The following is a 20,923-nucleotide window of genomic DNA, read 5'->3' as shown; positions in this document are numbered from 1 at the left end:
GGTGTGAAGGAGTCCCACTGGGTAGTAATGTTTTGCCATATGTTATCTGAGTCTTTAGCGATCAAATAGGAGTATAGCATTGTTGTATGATACGGGCTGCGAGGTATTGATCTCAATAGGGTGTTCACAAAGTCAGCGGAGTTTTGAGCATAACAGATTTTAGTGAGGGAAGAAATATAATGACGTAGCTGTAAATACATAAAAAATTGTCTGGACGGTAAGCTGAATTGGGATTGCAGCGCAGAGAATGAACGCATTTGTCCCCCAGGAACAAAGACCATGGAGATATTTTTTAGGCCCTTTTCTTTCCATTCCTGGAAGAATTTGTTGTCTAGGGATGGAGTAAAAGCAGGGTTTCCCCATATTGGGACATATGGAGAACTATGAGAATCTCTGCGTAGCTTTTTATTCAGGGAAAGCCATATGTAAAATGTGTCATGAAGTATGATATTATTGAGAATTTCAGGGGGAATACTTGAAGGATCTGAATGGAGGAGACCTGAAGGGGAGTAGGGGTGTAGAAGGTTTAGATCTAATTCTGGGCATGTATAATTTGAAGTGTCTAGTAACCAGTCACTTATATACCTAAAAAAGACTGAGATAGTATATAGTTTTATGTTAGGCACTTTCATACCTCCTTTTTCTTTAGGCATTTGGAGTTTCTTCAAGGATATTCTTGATTTTTTGCCCGCCCAGAGGAAGCGGGTTAACAATTTGTGGAATTGTGCATAATCCGAGGGAAACAGGGTATTGGGGAGCATCTGTATAGCATAGAAAATTTTGGGGAATATTATGCTTTTGATAACTGCTATGCGACCCAATAAAGATAAAGGTAGGGATATCCAGTTATCAATAGAATTAGATATTTTCTGTAATATTGTGGAGAAGTTGTATTTATATAAATTAGGTAGCGAGGCTGGTATATTAATGCCTAAGTACTTTATTTTGTCTTTGATTATTTTGAACGAAGTTAGTATCGGAGAGTCGATGAGTGATGAGGGTAATGTTGTTAGGGGAAGGATTTCAGATTTATCAACATTTATTTTGTAACCTGCTATTTTTCCAAATTTATGTATAAGGTCCATGATCACGGGAACACTTGTTGTTGGGTCTGATATGAACAAAATCATATCGTCTGCAAAAAGCGAGACTTTTAAAGACACATTTCTGACATTAATTCCATGTATAGATGGATTGTTGTGTATAGCCATAGCCAGAGGTTCAATTGCTATTGCAAAGAGAAGTGGAGATAACGGACACCCCTGTCTGGTACCTCTGGCTATGGCGAAGGACTCAGAAAGTAAATTGTTGCAGTGAACCCGGGATGACGAACCAACATACATAGCCTTGATGGTATTTACAAATTGGAAAGGAAAGCCGAAACATGTTAGGGTGTGGAATAAATGGGGCCATAAAATCATATCAAAGGCCTTCTCTGCGTCTAGGGTCATTATTAATTTACAAGAGGAAGGCTGAGTAGTAAGGGTATGTTGGATCACCGATAGAACCCTACGGACATTGATCACCGAGTGGCGTCCCGCAATAAATCCAGTTTGATCAAAATGGATAATTTCAGGTAGTAAACGTTTAAGACGTTCCGTAATGATTTTTGTTAGAATCTTGTAATCCAAGTTTAGTAATGAAATTGGGCGATAAGAGCTTGGAGAAGATAAATCCCTACCTGGTTTTGGAATAAGTTTGATTATCGCATTATTAAAATATAAGGGAAATAACTTGTGGGTGATCATATAATTAAAGGCTGCCACTAGGTGATCAGTGATATGTGGAAGTAATATTTTGTAGAATTCTATGGCGAATCCATCAGGACCTGGGGTTTTCATAGTTTTCATATGTTGAATCGCAGATATGACTTCCAGTGATGTGATTGGTTCTAGGAGGGTTTTTGCTTGAGTAGATGAGATTTGAGGGAAAGCGTTTAAGGGGGTGAATAAATTAAGGAAATTGAGGTTTGAGTTTGTTGTGTCATGTTGGTCAGGAGTGTTGGAGGTCGGGATAGAATAAAGGTTCTCATAAAATTGTGACATTATTTGGACTATCTGTTGAGGGTCATTAGTGTAAGTTCCATCTTCTAATTTAAGAGGATGTACTAGCATAGGGTGTCTAGGGCCTCTAAGTAGATTGGTAAGCAACTTTCCCGTTTTGTTGCCGAACTTGTGGAAACGGTAATCTATGGAGAAAAGGTGTTTATCACCTATTACTTGAAGTAGGTCTTCAAATTTGGCTTTTGCTGTAAGGTATGTTAATTTTGAGGTGGGGTTAGGGTTCTGTTTATACAAAACAAATGTCTCTGTGAGGGCTGTTTGAAGTAAAACATAATTTTGAGCCTGTTTACGTCTGGTAGAAGCTGAATAAGAAATTATTTTTCCTCTCAAAACTGATTTGGCTGATTGCCAAAACAGAGAGGGATCAGTTTCACAGCATTGGGAGTTGTCTGAGGTGTAGTTCTGCCATGCTTCAGTTAGCATCGAGCAAAATTGGGGAGATTTGGTTAAATTAGTTGGGAAGCGCCAGATTTTATTGGTCGAGGGGTATTGTTCTGAGATTAGTGAAAACCATACTAACGCATGGTCTGAAACTGTAATTGTTTCTATAGCAGAGTCTGAGATTTTCGGAAGTAGATGGGTTGAAATGCAGGTATAATCTATTCTCGAGAGAGTTGCATGTGCTGCTGAGAGACATGAGTACTCTCTCTCAATAGGGTGCAGGGCTCTCCATATGTCTGTTGTTTGTAATTGGGATGTCAGAGACGGAATACCCAATTTGGGGAGGTGAATAGGTCTGGTGGGGGGATGGGATCGGTCTAAGAAAATTGATGATACTAGGTTCAGGTCTCCACAGATAATCATATTTTTGTTAGAATGGGGAAGTAGTAATGTGAGAATTTTCCTGAAAAAAGCTTTGTCATATGCGTTAGGTGCATAAATGTTACATAATTTGTATGAGTTGTTAGCAAGTTGGATTGTTGCACAGACAATGCGCCCTTCCGGGTCGCTATAGATATCTAAGGGGGATAGCTGGAGGGATTTTCTAGCTAGGAGGACAACTCCCCTTGACTTGGAGTTAAACGGGGATGATGCTAGTATTTCCCATCCAAATAAATTAAGTTTCAGGGTCTCTTTTAGGGTCAGGTGCGTTTCCTGGATGAAGACTACGTCCATTCTCTGCATCTGCAAGTACTGTAACACTCTACGCCTTTTCGCGGGGGAGTGTATACCTCCTACATTAAGTGTACCAATTTTAAATGTTAAGGGGGCTATAATAAACAAACAAGGGAGTAGCTCATAGTTAGTCTCATTTTCTGTGTGATGTTTTTTACCTTGAGAGAATTCCACTGTAAGTGGGAAATGAGGGGAGGGGTAATAGTAAAGAGGGAATGTGTAAACAAAAGCATGAGTAACTTTAAGATGAAGGAAAGGGAAACGAGAGGTATGATAGGGGACCTCAGGTTTGATATTCGAATATAAGGGTATGTGTGAAACATTCTACCCATAATAACATTCGGCAGAGATTTACTGCGGAGGGCAAAACCTCTGTTAGGGGAGGGTGCTCCTTGGGTAGTGACCTTGTCCTAAATTGGGAATGCACACCCCAGGACATTAAACAGTTGAGCTAGAACATAGACATTCTGCATGTCTAGAGAAACATCAAACTATGAAACAATCATATCTTGCCATAATGATTATCTAAAGGAATCTGTAAGGAAATTACCATAGGTGATATACAAATATAAAACAATTGAAATAAACATAATGCTATACATATATATATATATATAGATATGTGTAGATGCTGCGGCAAAATTGAGCATATTATTTTCATATGCCTTCATTGAAGAGAGAGCTTCCATTTAGTGTAGGCATGACCGAAGTGACTGTTTGTCGTGCTTTGACCAATGCACTAATCCTAACTTTAAGGGTCGGCGATATCTTGCGAGTATTCCTTTGCTTGATCATTTAAAAACGCTTCGGCGTCTCGGGGATCTAAGAAGTCGTGGAAGGTGTCCCCGCGGTTTATACGAAGTCTGGCTGGGTACAAAAGGGCAATTTTTTTCTTTTCATGCACCAGCTTACTACATATGTGGGAAAAGGCTTTCCTGGCCCTTGTGAGTTCAACGGAAAAGTCCTGGAAAAGAATCAATTTATTTCCTTCCCACAATAGTGGTTTATGTTTTCTGGAGGCAGTCCAAAAAGCTAGCTTGTGTAAGTAATTTAGACATTTAAAAATTACTACACAGGGACGTGTGTCTGAGGTTCTCAAGGGTCCTATTCTATGAATCCGCTCGATGACCAGGTCCTTACACTGGTCTGATATACCTAGGATTGAAGGAAGCGTTTGCTTAGCAAACTGAAGTAGTGCATTATCTTTAATTGTTTCTGGTATGCCCACTATTCTGATGTTGTTTCTGCGGGATCTATTTTCGATGTTGTCAATCTTATTTAGCAGTTGGTAATTGTCTTTCTGGAGTTTTATGATGTCTGTCTGCATTAGTGCTGTATCGTGAGATAGGCTGCCTATTTGTCGCTCTGCATCCCCCCATTCTGTGGGTCAGCTGCTGCAGCTGGGCTGTGATGTCATTCACTGCCTGTGTCAACAATGGTCCCACTGTCGACTTTATAGCATCAACCATGTCAGTGTATGTAAGTGGGGCATCTAAGACTTTGCGTACCTGTGGTCTGTCAGCATTTTTTGAACTAGCTGCAGCAACTTTCTTGGCGGCTGGGGAGGAGGGTGGAGTGTTTAAGCCGGACGCCATGTTGGCTTCAGCGCGTCTCTTCTCTTTTCTCTGGGGAGAAGGCAGAGCGGGTTGAGCGGGAGCCGGCGGCTTGAGGAATCTGTCCATACGCCGCACTGCCGTGGGGTTCAGGTTTGCTGGGGTGTTTGGAGGCTTTAGTTGCCTTTTAATGCTGATATTGAGCGGTCACTCCCAGAGCTCCGTCACAGAGGTGCTCACCGCATCGTGCCGGACCCGGAAGCCTAATCCGCGGTGACTTTAATGTTACTGTAATGGACCCACTGGTCATTCCTCCAGATACGCAAATCTGAACAGCCCCGTGACTGGAGGTTCACTTTGGACACACGGGTCCTCTATATATGTCACTGCCACCAATGCAAGACTCGATGGGGCACTTGCATTCTCAACGGACACACAATACAATGTATAACAAGGCTTGTAGCATAAAGCCGCACTCTGGCATAAATCCTATGAACACAAATTCAGAACTGGAATTATGCATTATTTATTTCCAGGAATACTTCAGAGCTTAAGTTACAAAAATGGTTACAAAGTTGATTAAATATATTTTAAAAATACACACAGAAGAATACAACTCAAATAAAATAAAAAGGGATGAAAACTACAGACCAGTATCTTACACACAAGTATTGGTTCTGTTCCAGCCTGCTTGCTGATCCCCAAGAAGTACCACAGGTGATGGGTAGATCCCCAAGAAGTACCACAGGCAATTTATACCTGCAGATTCCCTCATTACTCCCACCCTCCAGAGTTTTAACCAGTTTCATTCTGGACACTAATGAATGTCCCTAAAGGTGCCCACACACTAGAACGTTTTTTTGGCCGATTGGCCGATTACCAATAAATCAGCCGAAAATCGCCTGATTTCTGTCCAATGCGCGCTCCTGTGGATCTTTTGCTAAATCTTCTGATCTTACGTGCTGCATGAAAGATCAGAAGATTTAAGAAAAGATCCATAGGAACGCACACGGGATCTTAAGATAAATCTTTGGTAAAGATGTGCGCTTGCCTGAAATCTTTTGTCCAGGACAGGCAAAAAATTTGAAGGCTAATTTATGCGCACATCTTATGATCGCAGATCCTTCTAGTGTGTGGGCACCTTAAGTAACTGATCCTTTGTACATGAAAGGAGGATTCTACTCTAGTAATAATTAGAATGTCACTCTAAAGAAATACTAAACAGATTTGTAGGATTTGTTGCTCAAAGAGCCAGGATGTCAGATAAACATCCCCTCATAAACCAGATTGGGGTTGCATCAACATTGTCCAGAGAGAGGTCAACGATGTTCTCCCCCCTTCAGTACAGATCTCTTATTAGACTTTGCATCCTGTCTATTTGCATTCCAATGAAGGAGTTTTGTACAAGGAACTAATCTAATTATCTCTGCACATTTTCCATCTGTCCCCCTGCAGTGCACATAGAAGGATTTCGTCAGAAAGAGTGAACTAGAATAAGGCCCTATGTCACAGTTATCTGGTGAGGGGCAGGATTTGCTTCTGTTTGTCCACATATATTATGATTGGCAGCCGCCAGCACTGGTTTTGCCTGGTACATTGACCATAAATAATATGAATTGTTCCTGGTCCACCAACCTAAGGCACCCCTGCAAGAGTCCTGAGGCACCCCAGGGAGCCTAGGCACACAGGTTGGGAACCACTGGTATAAAGTGTATAGTAATATTTATAATAATACTGAATATGTATAAAAGGATATAATAATAATAATAATAATAATAATAATAATAATAATAATAATAATAATAATAATGCATTATTCATTTCAACACTATTTCCAATTCTCTTTGTATCTTCATAGTCTATATTTTAATATTTAGCTGATTTACATATTTATATACCTACAGTTCGGTAGGGATCATAGGGTTGATAGTGTCTAAGTCTTTGAGGAGTATTCAATGTTTTTTGAGAGTCTGGCTCACCGCTCACTGTTCTGTGTCCCTGTGATCTCGCTGAAGTGCTCACCACTTTTTCTTATTTCCTCATTTCTGACTTCCTCAGTATTCAACGTGTGGCCAGCTCGCCAGCCCCTTTTGCAAACTTAGCATAATTATGCGAGTTCAGATGGGAGAGCTGTAACTGGAGACATCTGTTATCTCCTGCTCTCCACGTGAGCTGGTCAGACAGACTGGGATATTCCTGAGCAGGGTGTTCATCTCAGCAGCGTGTTCCTCGCATTTGTGGACTTGTATTTTTTTTTACAAAGGTTTAGAAAGGTAAATGTTTTGTTCAGTATTTATTTTACAACAAATGGCTGTGTGACTATTTTAATTGGGTTTGTGCAGACGGGTGTATTTTGTTCTGTTTGGCCTTTATCCTTGTGTTGTGCTTTTAGCATTGTTTCTTTGCCCTGTGTTTTTATGTAATTTATTTTATAATTGTTAGCTTGTTTAAAAGCCTGTTTGGGGGTTAGGTGAGGAAGAAGAGAGGAAGCATGGGAAATTACAAGGAGCATTCCAAAATGATTTCTTATTGGTTACCATTAAAATAACTTATTAAATTCCAAATTAATTAATATAGAAGTACAGCATTATGGCACTTGCAAGAAATACATTAGAGTACATTTTTTTAAAATTTATAAGCCATAAAAAAAAAAAAAACAACTTTAACAAAGATAACCCTACATTTCACCTAAAAAAGATGCCGAGGGAAAAATGGAGAACATCTCTAAAAAAAGAAACCAGCAGGACTCGCAATTTGTGCATTGAATACACTTTTTGAGAGAGACACTAAAATCCCCATTGAACAGACATTGCGAACACCGGGGAGAAGTGCAGGGTGAACTGACTTAGCTTCGCAAAATATTTTTGGAGAAGCAACAGAGCTGAATACAGGGAAGCACAAAATATGAGAGAAAAGTTCACTACTCTCCAAAAAACATGCACACTCACCGTTATTTACGGCGACATAGGAGCATTGAATACATGCCAGTTGACACCAAAAAGTCTACACACCCAAGGTCGATATGGGAAAGTTTGGCGAGGGAAAATGCCAGCATGGATTATTTCGCGTTTTATTGTGGTGTCAGTGGTGACACCTCACCACGTGGACCCATCGCTTCCCTCAACTGGGTGGTAAAGTACGAAGAAAATGTAAAAGATGGAGGAAAAAAAGTGAAAAGCTCAAGTTGATTTTGTTGTTTGTGTGGATCAATTGTGCGTGTCAACCATTTTTGTCGACCTACTTTCGACCTAGACAGTGTCAACCTATCATGCTGCATCCTCTACAGTTACAGTTTTCACCCTTTGAGTGCCAGCATCTCTGACCACGCATGCGCAGACCACCCAGCACCCGGCGAAGCAGAGAACAGGGACGTCTGCAGGATGGTACATTCTGAGGGAAGGATCGCATACTGCAATGCTGCCCAGATCGCAATGCCATCCCTTAATATATGGGCCCCAGTGCGTGAGGACACATCTGTATTCTGCTATGAGATTTCAGCAGGGATTGATTAAGTTTTTTGGAGACATAAGGGTAACACCTGTCTCGGCTCCTACTAATAACATTTATGCTGACACTATAATTAACCAGTATATTGTGTAAATATATCTACGGTAGCATCACAAATGTGTCGAAGTGCAGTAACCAGTTCACATTACGCCACAGAGAAATCCCAGATCACATGTGCCACAGTATTGCACCATGGACATTTGCACCAGGCCTATGGCAGTGTCTGCGTAGGATTATGGCGCTGGGGATCTTTGTACCTAACCACTTTCGGCAACATGCCGGCGCTATCTCCGCCTACTCCGTTACCTGTACGGAATTCCCTGTGTACAGACAGCCTTATGTATGACTCGGATGCACAAGGAGAATTAAATTATTGGTCATTTGCATATGTCAATGACACTGCGCTCACAACTGAACCAGGTGCGATGTGGGTAAGGTGCAGGCACTCTCCCTGTGCTTCACCAGGAATCCTGTCTGTCAGATATGTTGAATACAACTTTAATTTGTTGCCCAAATGTAAGAATATTTGGAAAACCGTTAAAGAAGCAAATTGATTACTTTATTATATTTCAGTATATCCGACGTCTGTGGTCTCCACTGCGGCTGCGCCAATCTGCGGGACCCCAGTGATTGGCAGTCGGATAGTCGGCGGTACAGCTGCTACAGATGGAGAGTGGCCCTGGCAGATCAGTCTGCGGTACCGGGGGTCCCATATCTGTGGGGGGTCCCTGATCTCCAACCAGTGGGTACTGACGGCTGCGCACTGCTTTGAACTGTGAGTATTACAACCGATGCTGAGCATCATGTTAGAGCATGGGTCCTCAAACTGCGGCCCTCCAGATGTTGTGAAACTACAAATCCCAGCATGCCTTGCCACAGTTTTAACACTCCCTTATAGCAAAACTGTGGCAAGGCATGCTGGGATTTGTAGTTTCACAACATCTGGAGGGCCGCAGTTTGAGGACCCAGGTGTTAGAGGATAATGTACATCACAGACAGGCCGCAGAATAATATACAGTACACAGCGGAGACAGGACATCAGCTGCTATAGACGTGGGCAAGGAGAGATTGAGAGGCATTTGGGGGAGTGTAATTAGAGAGTAAGGTTGGAGCAGAGGATTCTGGGATAATGGGTCCACAATGTCTAGATTGACAGTCACTAGGTTGTTCAGTAATGAGTTGACATATGAAAAGGGTCAACATGCACTAGCTCATCATAGCCAGAAGGTCGAAACAAGCAAAATGTCAACATGAAAATGGTCGACACATGTAAAGGTTAAAAATAAAATCTGGAGAAACTCATGTCGACCTTTCCCTCTGCTTACATGTGTTCCCCCTTCTATACTTAATGATACTCTGATCCCAAAACCAACAGTGATATGTGACCATAACATCCCTCCCAACATTGGGATTGGTGACAGCAGGACATATGCATTCACCCAAATATTGGTCCCTCTCTGAATAGATTCTGTGCGCATAGTGTCTTCTCTGCTCAGTAGAGCAGCGGCTGGCAGGGGGGACTACAAACTACCCACCCACGGTGGGACAATGGGTGGGATGCAGGACAGTCCACCCAAAAAACAGGATTGCCTCGCGACAATCAGGACAGTTGGGAGGTATGCCATAATAATTTATTATCTCTACCAAGCGCTTAAGGGTAAATTTACCAAAGCTTCTATAAATGAAATGAGCGGATGTTTAACAATTCTATCATCGCTAATATCCGCACTTTTCATTTTTAGAAGCTTTAGTAAATTGAAGCTTTATTTGTACTGCCACTGGCCACGTGACATCACCGGTTCTGCCCTGTATGGAGCCCGGTAACGTTCTCTTACCCAGGGTTGCCGACTTTAGAAAGCTCCTCTCCGGGAGAAGCCCGGAAAGGAGACTTTCAGCAGGCATTCAGGGGGCGGGGCTTAAACATGACATCATTAAGCCCCGCCCCATGATGTCATATTGTGCCTCAATTTGCCGATGTCCATGGAGGGAGCGGGGCTAAACGACGCGATGATGACACTTTAGCCCCGCCCCCTCTCCGGAGATCGGCAGAAAAGGTCATTTAAACGCCGCGGTGGGGGAGCCGCAATCCGGGAGGGTTGCCCACCTTTCCGGGGGGCCGGGAGGGTGACCCTGCTCATACCGCTTCGTGCATATTGGCACCCTGTTGTGTAAATGACCGTTTATACCTCCCAACTGCACTGCTTACTGACATATACATTATACTATATAAAGAATTGTTAGTAAATATTAACGTGTCATCATATGGGACATCCCAGACTTTAGCTGAGCTGCAGACACCACAGGGGTTAACAAGGAAAAGATTTACCAAAAGCCATGCAGCCTTATCAGTGAGTGTGGAGTTTGTGCCCCAAACCAGTTGGTCCAGAGGGGTGGACAGGAAGTTTTAGAATAAAGGACAAGTGACAGGCAGTAGTTTGTCCAATTATTGTTCATGCTGCGAGTGAAGGGACATACTGTACTTGACTGTTGTGCTGGAGAGAGAAGAGCAGCAAGGATATAAATGTGATTGCTGTGACCGCACTTTTGTTGAACTTTAATAAACTGCTTGCTTGCACTGCCGGTATCACACATGGCTTAGATCCGTGATTTCAGGGAACACAATTAGGTATAAAAGGAAAACATATTAATCAGTCAGTTTAGGGCTAAAAGAGGGAACTTGTGCTGACAGATGTTAGGTGAATGCTGAGGTTCTCTCATAAAGACTCTACAGTGGCCATACATACATCCTGACTTACACGTGGAACACTTCTCTTGTATTTGTCACTTAGGTCTACCAGTCCCTCAGACTACACAGTTGTCCTGGGCAAGTACCAGCTGGATGTCACCAGTAATCACCAGCTTACATCTTATGTGCAGAGTATAACGGTGAACTCCCAGTATGCCGGTGTGGGCTCCGTCGGAGACATCGCTCTGATTGAACTGTCCAGTCCTATCACCTATACTGATTACATCCTTCCGGTGTGCCTGCCTCCGCCCTCTATGAGCTTCCAATCTGGGATGGACTGCTGGGTAACTGGATGGGGTACCATAAGAAGTGGTGGTAAGTATACATATAATAATTATATTGTATGGTAGAGATGAGCAAAATTGTTATAACTGTTCCAAATCAGTTTGTTCTCCCAATCATTACTTAGTCACTGGTGAGGTGCCTATTTTATACATAGTAACTTTCCTCCAATGTTTCACCTGTAGCGTTAAACATACTGTGCTTACCAGTTTTTCATAGCTACCTGCCAGGAGATGGGGAGTGTGTTATCTCCTACATTGAGTATTATTGTGCATGACTCATCAGCATCTATAGCACTACATCTGCGGTATTGTACATGACTCATCAGCCACTATAGCACTACATCTGCGCAATTGTTCATGACTCATCATTCACTATAGCACTACAGCTGCGCAATTGTGCATGACTCATCAGCCACTATAGCACTACAGCTGCGCAATTGTGCATGACTCATCAGCTACTATAGCACTACATTTGCGCTATTGTGCATGACTCATCAGCCACTATAGCACTACAGCTGCGCAATTGTGCATGACTCATCAGCTACTATAGCACTACATCTGCGCTATTGTGCATGACTCATCAGCCACTATAGCACTACATCTGCAGTATTGTACATGACTCATCAATCACTGTAGCACTACATCTGCGTAATTGTTCATGACTCATCAGTCACTATAGCACTACATCTGCGCAATTGTTCATGACTCATCAGCCACTATAGCACTACATCTGCGCTATTGTGCATGACTCATCAGCGGCAGACACTATAGCACTACCTCTGCACTATTGTGCATGACTCATCAGCCACTATAGCACTACAGCTGCGCAATTGTGCATGATTCATCAGCCACTATAGCACTACATTTGCGCTATTGTGCATGACTCATCAGACACTATAGCACTACATATGTGCCATTGTGCATGACTCATCAACCACTTATAACACTACATCTGCGCTATTGTACATGACTCATCAGCCACTATAGCACTACAGCTGTGCAATTGTTCATGACTCATCAGCCACTATAGCACTACAGCTGCGCTATTGTTCATGACTAATCAGCCACTATAGCACTACATCTGCGCAATTGTTCATGACTCATCAGCCACTATAGCACTACATCTGCGCTATTGTTCATGACTCATCAGCCACTATAGCACTACATCTGCGCTATTGTTCATGACTCATCAACCACTTATAACACTACATCTGCGCTATTGTACATGACTCATCAGCCACTATAGCACTACAGCTGTGCAATTGTGCATGACTCATCAGCCACTATAGCACTACAGCTGCGCTATTGTTCATGACTAATCAGCCACTATAGCACTACATCTGCGCAATTGTTCATGACTCATCAGCCACTATAGCACTACATCTGCGCTATTGTTCATGACTCATCAGCCACTATAGCACTACATATGTGCCATTGTGCATGACTCATCAGCCACTATAGCACTACATCTGCGCTATTGTGCATGACTCATCAGCCACTATAGCACTACATTTGCACTATTGTGCATGACTCATCAGCCACTATAGCACTACATCTGCGCTATTGTGCATGACTCATCAGCCACTATAGCACTACATCTGCAGTATTGTACATGACTCATCAATCACTGTAGCACTACATCTGCGTAATTGTTCATGACTCATCAGTCACTATAGCACTACATCTGCGCAATTGTTCATGACTCATCAGCCACTATAGCACTACATCTGCGCTATTGTGCATGACTCATCAGCGGCAGACACTATAGCACTACCTCTGCACTATTGTGCATGACTCATCAGCCACTATAGCACTACAGCTGCGCAATTGTGCATGATTCATCAGCCACTATAGCACTACATTTGCGCTATTGTGCATGACTCATCAGACACTATAGCACTACATATGTGCCATTGTGCATGACTCATCAACCACTTATAACACTACATCTGCGCTATTGTACATGACTCATCAGCCACTATAGCACTACAGCTGTGCAATTGTTCATGACTCATCAGCCACTATAGCACTACAGCTGCGCTATTGTTCATGACTAATCAGCCACTATAGCACTACATCTGCGCAATTGTTCATGACTCATCAGCCACTATAGCACTACATCTGCGCTATTGTTCATGACTCATCAGCCACTATAGCACTACATCTGCGCTATTGTTCATGACTCATCAACCACTTATAACACTACATCTGCGCTATTGTACATGACTCATCAGCCACTATAGCACTACAGCTGTGCAATTGTGCATGACTCATCAGCCACTATAGCACTACAGCTGCGCTATTGTTCATGACTAATCAGCCACTATAGCACTACATCTGCGCAATTGTTCATGACTCATCAGCCACTATAGCACTACATCTGCGCTATTGTTCATGACTCATCAGCCACTATAGCACTACATATGTGCCATTGTGCATGACTCATCAGCCACTATAGCACTACATCTGCGCTATTGTGCATGACTCATCAGCCACTATAGCACTACATTTGCACTATTGTGCATGACTCATCAGCCACTATAGCACTACATCTGCGCTATTGTTCATGACTCATCAACCACTTATAACACTACATCTGCGCTATTGTACATGACTCATCAGCCACTATAGCGCTACAGCTGCGCTATTGTGCATGACTCATCAGCCACTATAGCACTACAGCTGCGCTATTGTGCATGACTCATCAGCCACTATAGCACTACAGCTGCGCTATTGTGCATGACTCATCAGCCACTATAGCACTACATCTGCGGTATTGTACATGACTCATCAGCCACTATAGCACTACATCTGCGCAATTGTTCATGACTCATCATTCACTATAGCACTACAGCTGCGCAATTGTGCATGACTCATCAGCCACTATAGCACTACAGCTGCGCAATTGTGCATGACTCATCAGCTACTATAGCACTACATCTGCGCTATTGTGCATGACTCATCAGCCACTATAGCACTACATCTGCAGTATTGTACATGACTCATCAATCACTGTAGCACTACATCTGCGTAATTGTTCATGACTCATCAGTCACTATAGCACTACATCTGCGCAATTGTTCATGACTCATCAGCCACTATAGCACTACATCTGCGCTATTGTGCTTGACTCATCAGCGGCAGACACTATAGCACTACCTCTGCACTATTGTGCATGACTCATCAGCCACTATAGCACTACAGCTGCGCAATTGTGCATGACTCATCAGCCACTATAGCACTACATTTGCGCTATTGTGCATGACTCATCAGCCACTATAGCACTACATCTGCGCTATTGTTCATGATTTATCAACCACTTATAACACTACATTTGCGCTATTGTACATGACTCATCAGCCACTATAGCACTACAGCTGTGCAATTGTGCATGACTCATCAGCCACTATAGCACTACAGCTGCGCTATTGTTCATGACTAATCAGCCACTATAGCACTACATCTGCGCAATTTTTCATGACTCATCAGCCACTATAGCACTACATCTGCGCTATTGTTCATGACTCATCAGCCACTATAGCACTACATATGTGCCATTGTGCATGACTCATCAGCCACTATAGCACTACATCTGCGCTATTGTGCATGACTCATCAGCCACTATAGCACTACATTTGCACTATTGTGCATGACTCATCAGCCACTATAGCACTACATCTGCGCTATTGTTCATGACTCATCAACCACTTATAACACTACATCTGTGCTATTGTACATGACTCATCAGCCACTATAGCGCTACAGCTGCGCTATTGTGCATGACTCATCAGCCACTATAGCACTACATCTGCGCTATTGTGCATGACTCATCAGCCACTATAGCACTACAGCTGCGCTATTGTGCATGACTCATCAGTTACTATACAGATGTGGCCTCTTTCTTCTTGGCCTTTAATATGATTAACTAAGAAAGACCAGTCACACTAATCCCCTGTTAATCCCCTTGCTGTATTGTTCCTTCTATTGTATTGTAGCTGAGAACAATAGATGAAAGGAAGCATTTTCTGCACCTAGGTGTAGATACTCTGTCAAGAAAAAGCTGGCTCTATCTGTAGCACTACATCTGCGCTATTGTGTATGAATCATCAGCCACTATAGCACTACATTTGCGTTATTGTGCATGACTCATCAGCCACTATAGCACTACATCTGCGCTATTGTGCATGACTCATCAACCACTTATAGCGCTACAGCTGCGCTATTGTACATGACTCATCAGCCACTATAGCACTACATCTGTGCTATTCTGCATGACTCACCAGCCACAATAACATCACGTCTGAGTCACCAGACAAAGTTTAGACTGAATAGACTGCAGTGTTATAGGGGCCTGAAAAGATTGCTCTGGGGCCCAATTAGGGAAAGTTATGTTCCTGCATATGCCAATAGGGAGAGCTGGAGAAGATACTGTAACTTGATGACAGCAGGGGCGTAACTATAGCACCGCAGCCCCCGCCACCGCGCGGGTAGGGGGGGGGCGCTGTGCATGTGGGGGCGCCGGGGGCTGCGGTGCTATAGTTACCCCCCCAATTCCCCGCAGACTTACGTATCTGGTCCCGCGGCTCCGTTCTTCTGATGAGGACCACAACAAAATGGCCGCCCCCATATAGCACACTGTTCTCTGAAACTGTCTGCTGTATGGGGGCGGTCATTTTGTGGTGGTCCTCAGCAGAAGAACGGAACGGAGCCGCCGGGACCAGCGCAGCGCGATAGGTAAGACTGCGGGGGAGGGGGTTAGAATAGGCGACGGGGCGGCCGGGGGGGGTGCTTGACAGGGCGGCGGTGGGGGGGTGGGTATGGGCGCCCCCCCCCCTAACGGCGCCCAAAACGTAGCTACGCCACTGGATGACAGGATTGGTGTTATGTGGGTTAAGACTGTATGGTGCCACTAACTGCATCATCAAATCCAGGTCCACTCAATGTTCACTTGCAGAGATTGAATTCAAGAACATTAGGGGACATATTTACAGGTGGAACTGAAGGCAAGTTGGAACATTATGAACCATACACAAAGGAAATGGACAATGGAGACAGAGAGGGGGAGACAGAGAGATGATTGCCCTTACAGGTTGGAGGCAGATAGACCAACACAAAGATGGGGACAGACAAGGGAGGAGGTAGACAGAAACACAGATAAGACAATTATGGGGAGGAGCAGTTTCAGATGTGTGTAGGGGAGGGGTGGGGGAAGCTGCATAGAGGGGTAGAAGCCATGTGGTGGAGGAACACTGAGGGGGCAGGAACCCACACTGAGCATGCACTCTGTGTAAATTACATGCATGCCTGAGTCCACAAAGTTGTTGACCCAAACTATATGTGTCCAGATCCCCCCAGTACCCTTAACACACAGAGCACTGCAGCAGATAGTTTGGGGAGTCGTCTCTCCTCCCGGATGCATTTCTGAGTTTGTGGGTCTGCTGAACCCAATGCAATGGAATGGGACTAATGAGGATATGAATCGCCCAATGTACCGAGTTGCTGAACAGTGAAACAATGAGGCTGAGCAAGATTAGTAGAATAAGATACAGGGGTATAAAAGGTGCAATACTGGGGGCACGGCTGAATTGTCTGCACAATCTCAGAACTGACGTAGATCCGATGTCACCCTACACTATGGGACACATTTAGCACATTGTACTTTCCAGGAGGACTTTACTCATTGTATAGGAAAAACACACAACATGTGACACACGTAACTAATTGCTAATAATGGGGCTAAGCTGAGAAGGATCATAACTTGTATTCTCGTTAGTGGCAGAAGTGCCTACGTCTGGTGGTGGAATACAATTTACACACGTCCAACAACGGGCACGAGTGACCGTATCCCTGTAACGTAATGAGACGCACGTCTCTGCAATAGTATTAACGTACAGTAAAGTAGTTCTTGTGTTTTATACAAGTCTCCTACGTAAGGTTGCCCAGTAGTTACAAGAATATTGCACTCCATGCTGTCGTCCCATCTACTCCAGGGAGGTATCTCCCCAACCAGAGGCATAAATAGTATTTTATAGTAGAGATGTGCGGTTCGGATTTGGCTCTGATTTGCTTTGATTTACTAGGATGTCATAGTGATATTTTATTGGCTATCCACAACATGTGACAGCCGATAGCGACTAAGATTCGGATTTGAAATCCGAGTGAATCTGAGCCAAATCTAAACCACACATCTCTACTTTATAGGCCACATAGCACAATCTTGAAAGAGTCCCCAATTACACATTAAGCCAGGTAGAGCCCCCGTTACACATTATGCTAGTCAAAGCCCCCATTAGACATGACACCAGTCAGAGCCCCCATTAGACATGACACCAGTCAGAGTCCCAATTAGACATGAAGCAAGGCAGAGCCTGTGTTACACATTATGCCAGGTAAAGCCTTTTACAGGTAAAGCCAGGTAGAGCCGTTATTGCATGTTAAGCCAGGTAGAGCCCTATTACACATTACTCCAGGTAGAGCTCCTGTTACAAATTAATCCAGGTAGAGCCACCATTACACATTATGCCAGGCGAATCCCCATTACACATTATGCCAGGCAAATCCCCATTACACATTTTGCCAAGTAGAGCCCCATTACACTTTATGCTAGGCAGATGTCCTGTTTCACATTACACCAGGTAGAGCTTCCATTACACATCACTCCAGGTTGAGTCAACATGTTATGCCAGGCAGATTCCTGGTTACACATTACGCCAAGTAGAGTCTGTTACACTTTATGCCAGACAGATCCCTTGTTACACATTACACCAGGTAGAACCTCTGTTACACATGCCAGTCAGATCCCTCATTACACATTAATCCAGGGGTGGCCAGTAGGAATGAATGCAGCATGTTTGAAAATGTGACCGTTAGTAATGACTACAGCTGTGCACCAGCTAGATGATCTGGAAAACTTGAACCGTTGGTAGGTCTCAAGGACCGGTTTGGCCACCCCTGCGTTAATCTAAGTAGAGCCTCCATTACACATTACATCAGTTAGAACCCCAATATATGTAATAACAGGTAGAGCCCCTGTTGCATGTTATACAGGATATAGACCCTGTTAGACATGAAGCCAGTCAGAGTCCCTGTCAGACATGATGTCACATACAGCTCTTGGTACACCAGCTAGTTAAGGACAAAGGAGGGGGAGGGGAGACATAGGTGGGGGGAGAGTTGGAGAGAACGAGAGAGAGTGGGGGGGTTTAGATGGCCGATGTGGTAATGGCGGCTTAATAGAAAGGGTTTGGTGATGTACACAGTAAGCCTGACCATTTGTGACTAAGGTGGAGTGTATATGGGGGATTTGGGGAATGTATAATGTCCATGGTTGATATGAGATAAGACCCTAATTTAGCAGGACTCTGGGATCAGGCTATGGCAATATTGCACTATTGTATACTATGATGTGTTCCCTTGTTGGCCGGTGAATCAGTATATGTATGACTGTCTCTCTGCAGTGAACCTGCCGTACCCCGGGACCCTGCAGGAAGTGATGCTGCCACTGATCAGCAACAGTGCCTGTGACCAGATGTACCACATCAACTCTGGTATGAGCGCTAGTGTGTCAATCATTCCTAGTGACCAGATCTGTGCCGGGTACCAGGCTGGACAGAAGGACTCCTGCCAGGTATGTCATCTATATCTATCCCTATAAGATCTATCAATCTCTGGTAACACCATCAATAATCACCGTTACCGGCCTGATTGACCACAAAATCCTCCAGATAAGGAACAGCTGCTCATGTACATGCAAATATGTTTCCATTCTAGAGTAGTGCCCACCTTCCGCCACCACGCAAACCATGCTGCGCTCGAATTTGGGGTTTCAAAATTCTTTATTCAAAAAGAAAAAAACAATTATCTGAAGATATGGTAGCAAGGAGAGAGAAGGGCGGATGTCCAGTGGCCAGAGACCCACTAAGTTCCACAAAGCACAATATACAGGTTGTAGCAAAAATCCTGGTGATTTGTATGCCGGTGGTATACAACGCCGGCATTCCGACTGCCTTTAGAAGACCAGCGCCAGAACCCCGAAAGCAGAGGTGGGATTCGCAGAACTGATACCTTATATACTATTGGTTCTGCAGAACCATTTGCTAAGGAATGCCACACTGTCCGCTCCTTGTAATTTAGACAGATGCAGCCGCTCACAAGTTAATACTGTGACAGATAGTCAGAGCAGTGCACTGCCCAGCTGTATACACAAAGAAGGTCCGGGGCTATTTTAAAGCTACCGCTGAACTGCGAGCCAATAGGAGTCCGCATCCCACAGCCATTCAGGAGCGGCAGTGGTGGCTCCTTATTGGGTGCCAGGCCGCGATCCCCTATTGGCTCGCGGTCCAGCGGAAGAGTTCAAAATAGCCACGGACCTGCTTTCAGAATACAACCGGCCAGCCCAACGCTCTCTGCCCAGCTGTCACAGCTTTACATTGTGTGTGGCTGGCAGCGGTGTTACATAAACAGTGCGGCAGCATTTCATTGCCCCTTGACAATGAGTAATTTACTCCATGTGTAGCACAATGTGTAATGGGCATTACGGTGTGTAGCACAATGTGTAATGGGCATTACGGTGTGTAGCACAATGTGTAATGGGCATTACGTTGTGTAGCACAATGTGTAATGGGCATTACGGCGTGTAGCACAATGTGTAATGGGCATTACGGCGTGTAGCACAATGTGTAATGGGCATTACGGCGTGTAACTCAATGTGTAATGGGCATTACGGTGTGTAGCACAATGTGTAATGGACATTACGTTGTGTAGCACAATGTGTAATGGGCATTACGGTGTGTAGCACAATGTGTAACGGGCATTACGGCGTGTAGCACAATGTGTAATGGGCATTACGGCGTGTAGCACAATGTGTAATGGGCATTACGGCGTGTAGTACAATGTGTAATGGGCATTACGGCGTGTAGCTCAATGTGTAATGGGCATTACGGCGTGTAGCACAATGTGTAATGGGCATTACGGCGTGTAGCACAATGTGTAATGGGCATTACGGCGTGTAGCACAATGTGTAATGGGCATTACGGCGTGTAGCACAATGTGTAATGGGCATTACGGCGTGTAGCACAATGTGTAATGGGCATTATGGAGTGTAGCACAATGTGTAATGGGCATTACGTCGTGTAGCACAATGTGTAATGGACATTACGGCGTGTAGCACAATGTGTAACGGGCATTACGGCGTGTAGCACAATGTGTAATGGGCATTACGGCGTGTAGCACAATGTGTAATGGGCATTACGGCGTGCAGCACAATGTGTAACGGGCATTACAGTGTGCAGCACAATGTGTAACGGCATTACGGTGTGTAGCACAATGTGTAACGGACATTACGGCGTGTAGCACAATGTGTAACGGGCATTACGGCTTGTAGCACAATGTGTAACGGGCATTACGGTGTGTAGTACAATGTGTAATGGGCATTACGGCGTGTAGCACAATGTGTAATGGGCATTACGGCGTGTAGCACAATGTGTAATGGGCATTACGGTGTGTAGCACAATGTGTAATGGGCATTACGGTGTGTAGCACAATGTGTAACGGACATTACGGTGTGTAGCACAATGTGTAATGGGCATTACGGCGTGTAGCACAATGTGTAATGGGCATTACGGCGTGCAGCACAATGTGTAACGGGAATTGCGG

The 20,923-nt window shown here is 44.1% G+C and overlaps 1 protein-coding gene across 1 annotated transcript in view; it reads left to right on the top strand.

Moving 5' to 3' along the window:
• The window catches only part of LOC146021068 (serine protease 53-like), a 97,002-nt gene that overhangs the window by 64,980 nt on the left and 11,099 nt on the right, over nt 1-20,923 (top strand). The window contains exons 6-8 of the mRNA XM_083154869.1: nt 8,800-9,014; nt 11,029-11,300; nt 18,727-18,896. Coding sequence (XP_083010995.1) covers nt 8,800-9,014; nt 11,029-11,300; nt 18,727-18,896 — 657 coding nt within the window. The remainder of the gene's footprint in view (nt 1-8,799; nt 9,015-11,028; nt 11,301-18,726; nt 18,897-20,923) is intronic.

Source organism: Crinia signifera, chromosome 7 (assembly GCF_055691185.1).
Source record: "Crinia signifera chromosome 7, ASM5569118v1, whole genome shotgun sequence".
NCBI classification, from domain to species: domain Eukaryota; kingdom Metazoa; phylum Chordata; class Amphibia; order Anura; family Myobatrachidae; genus Crinia; species Crinia signifera.
This window is presented reverse-complemented; position numbering and strand designations above follow the sequence as displayed.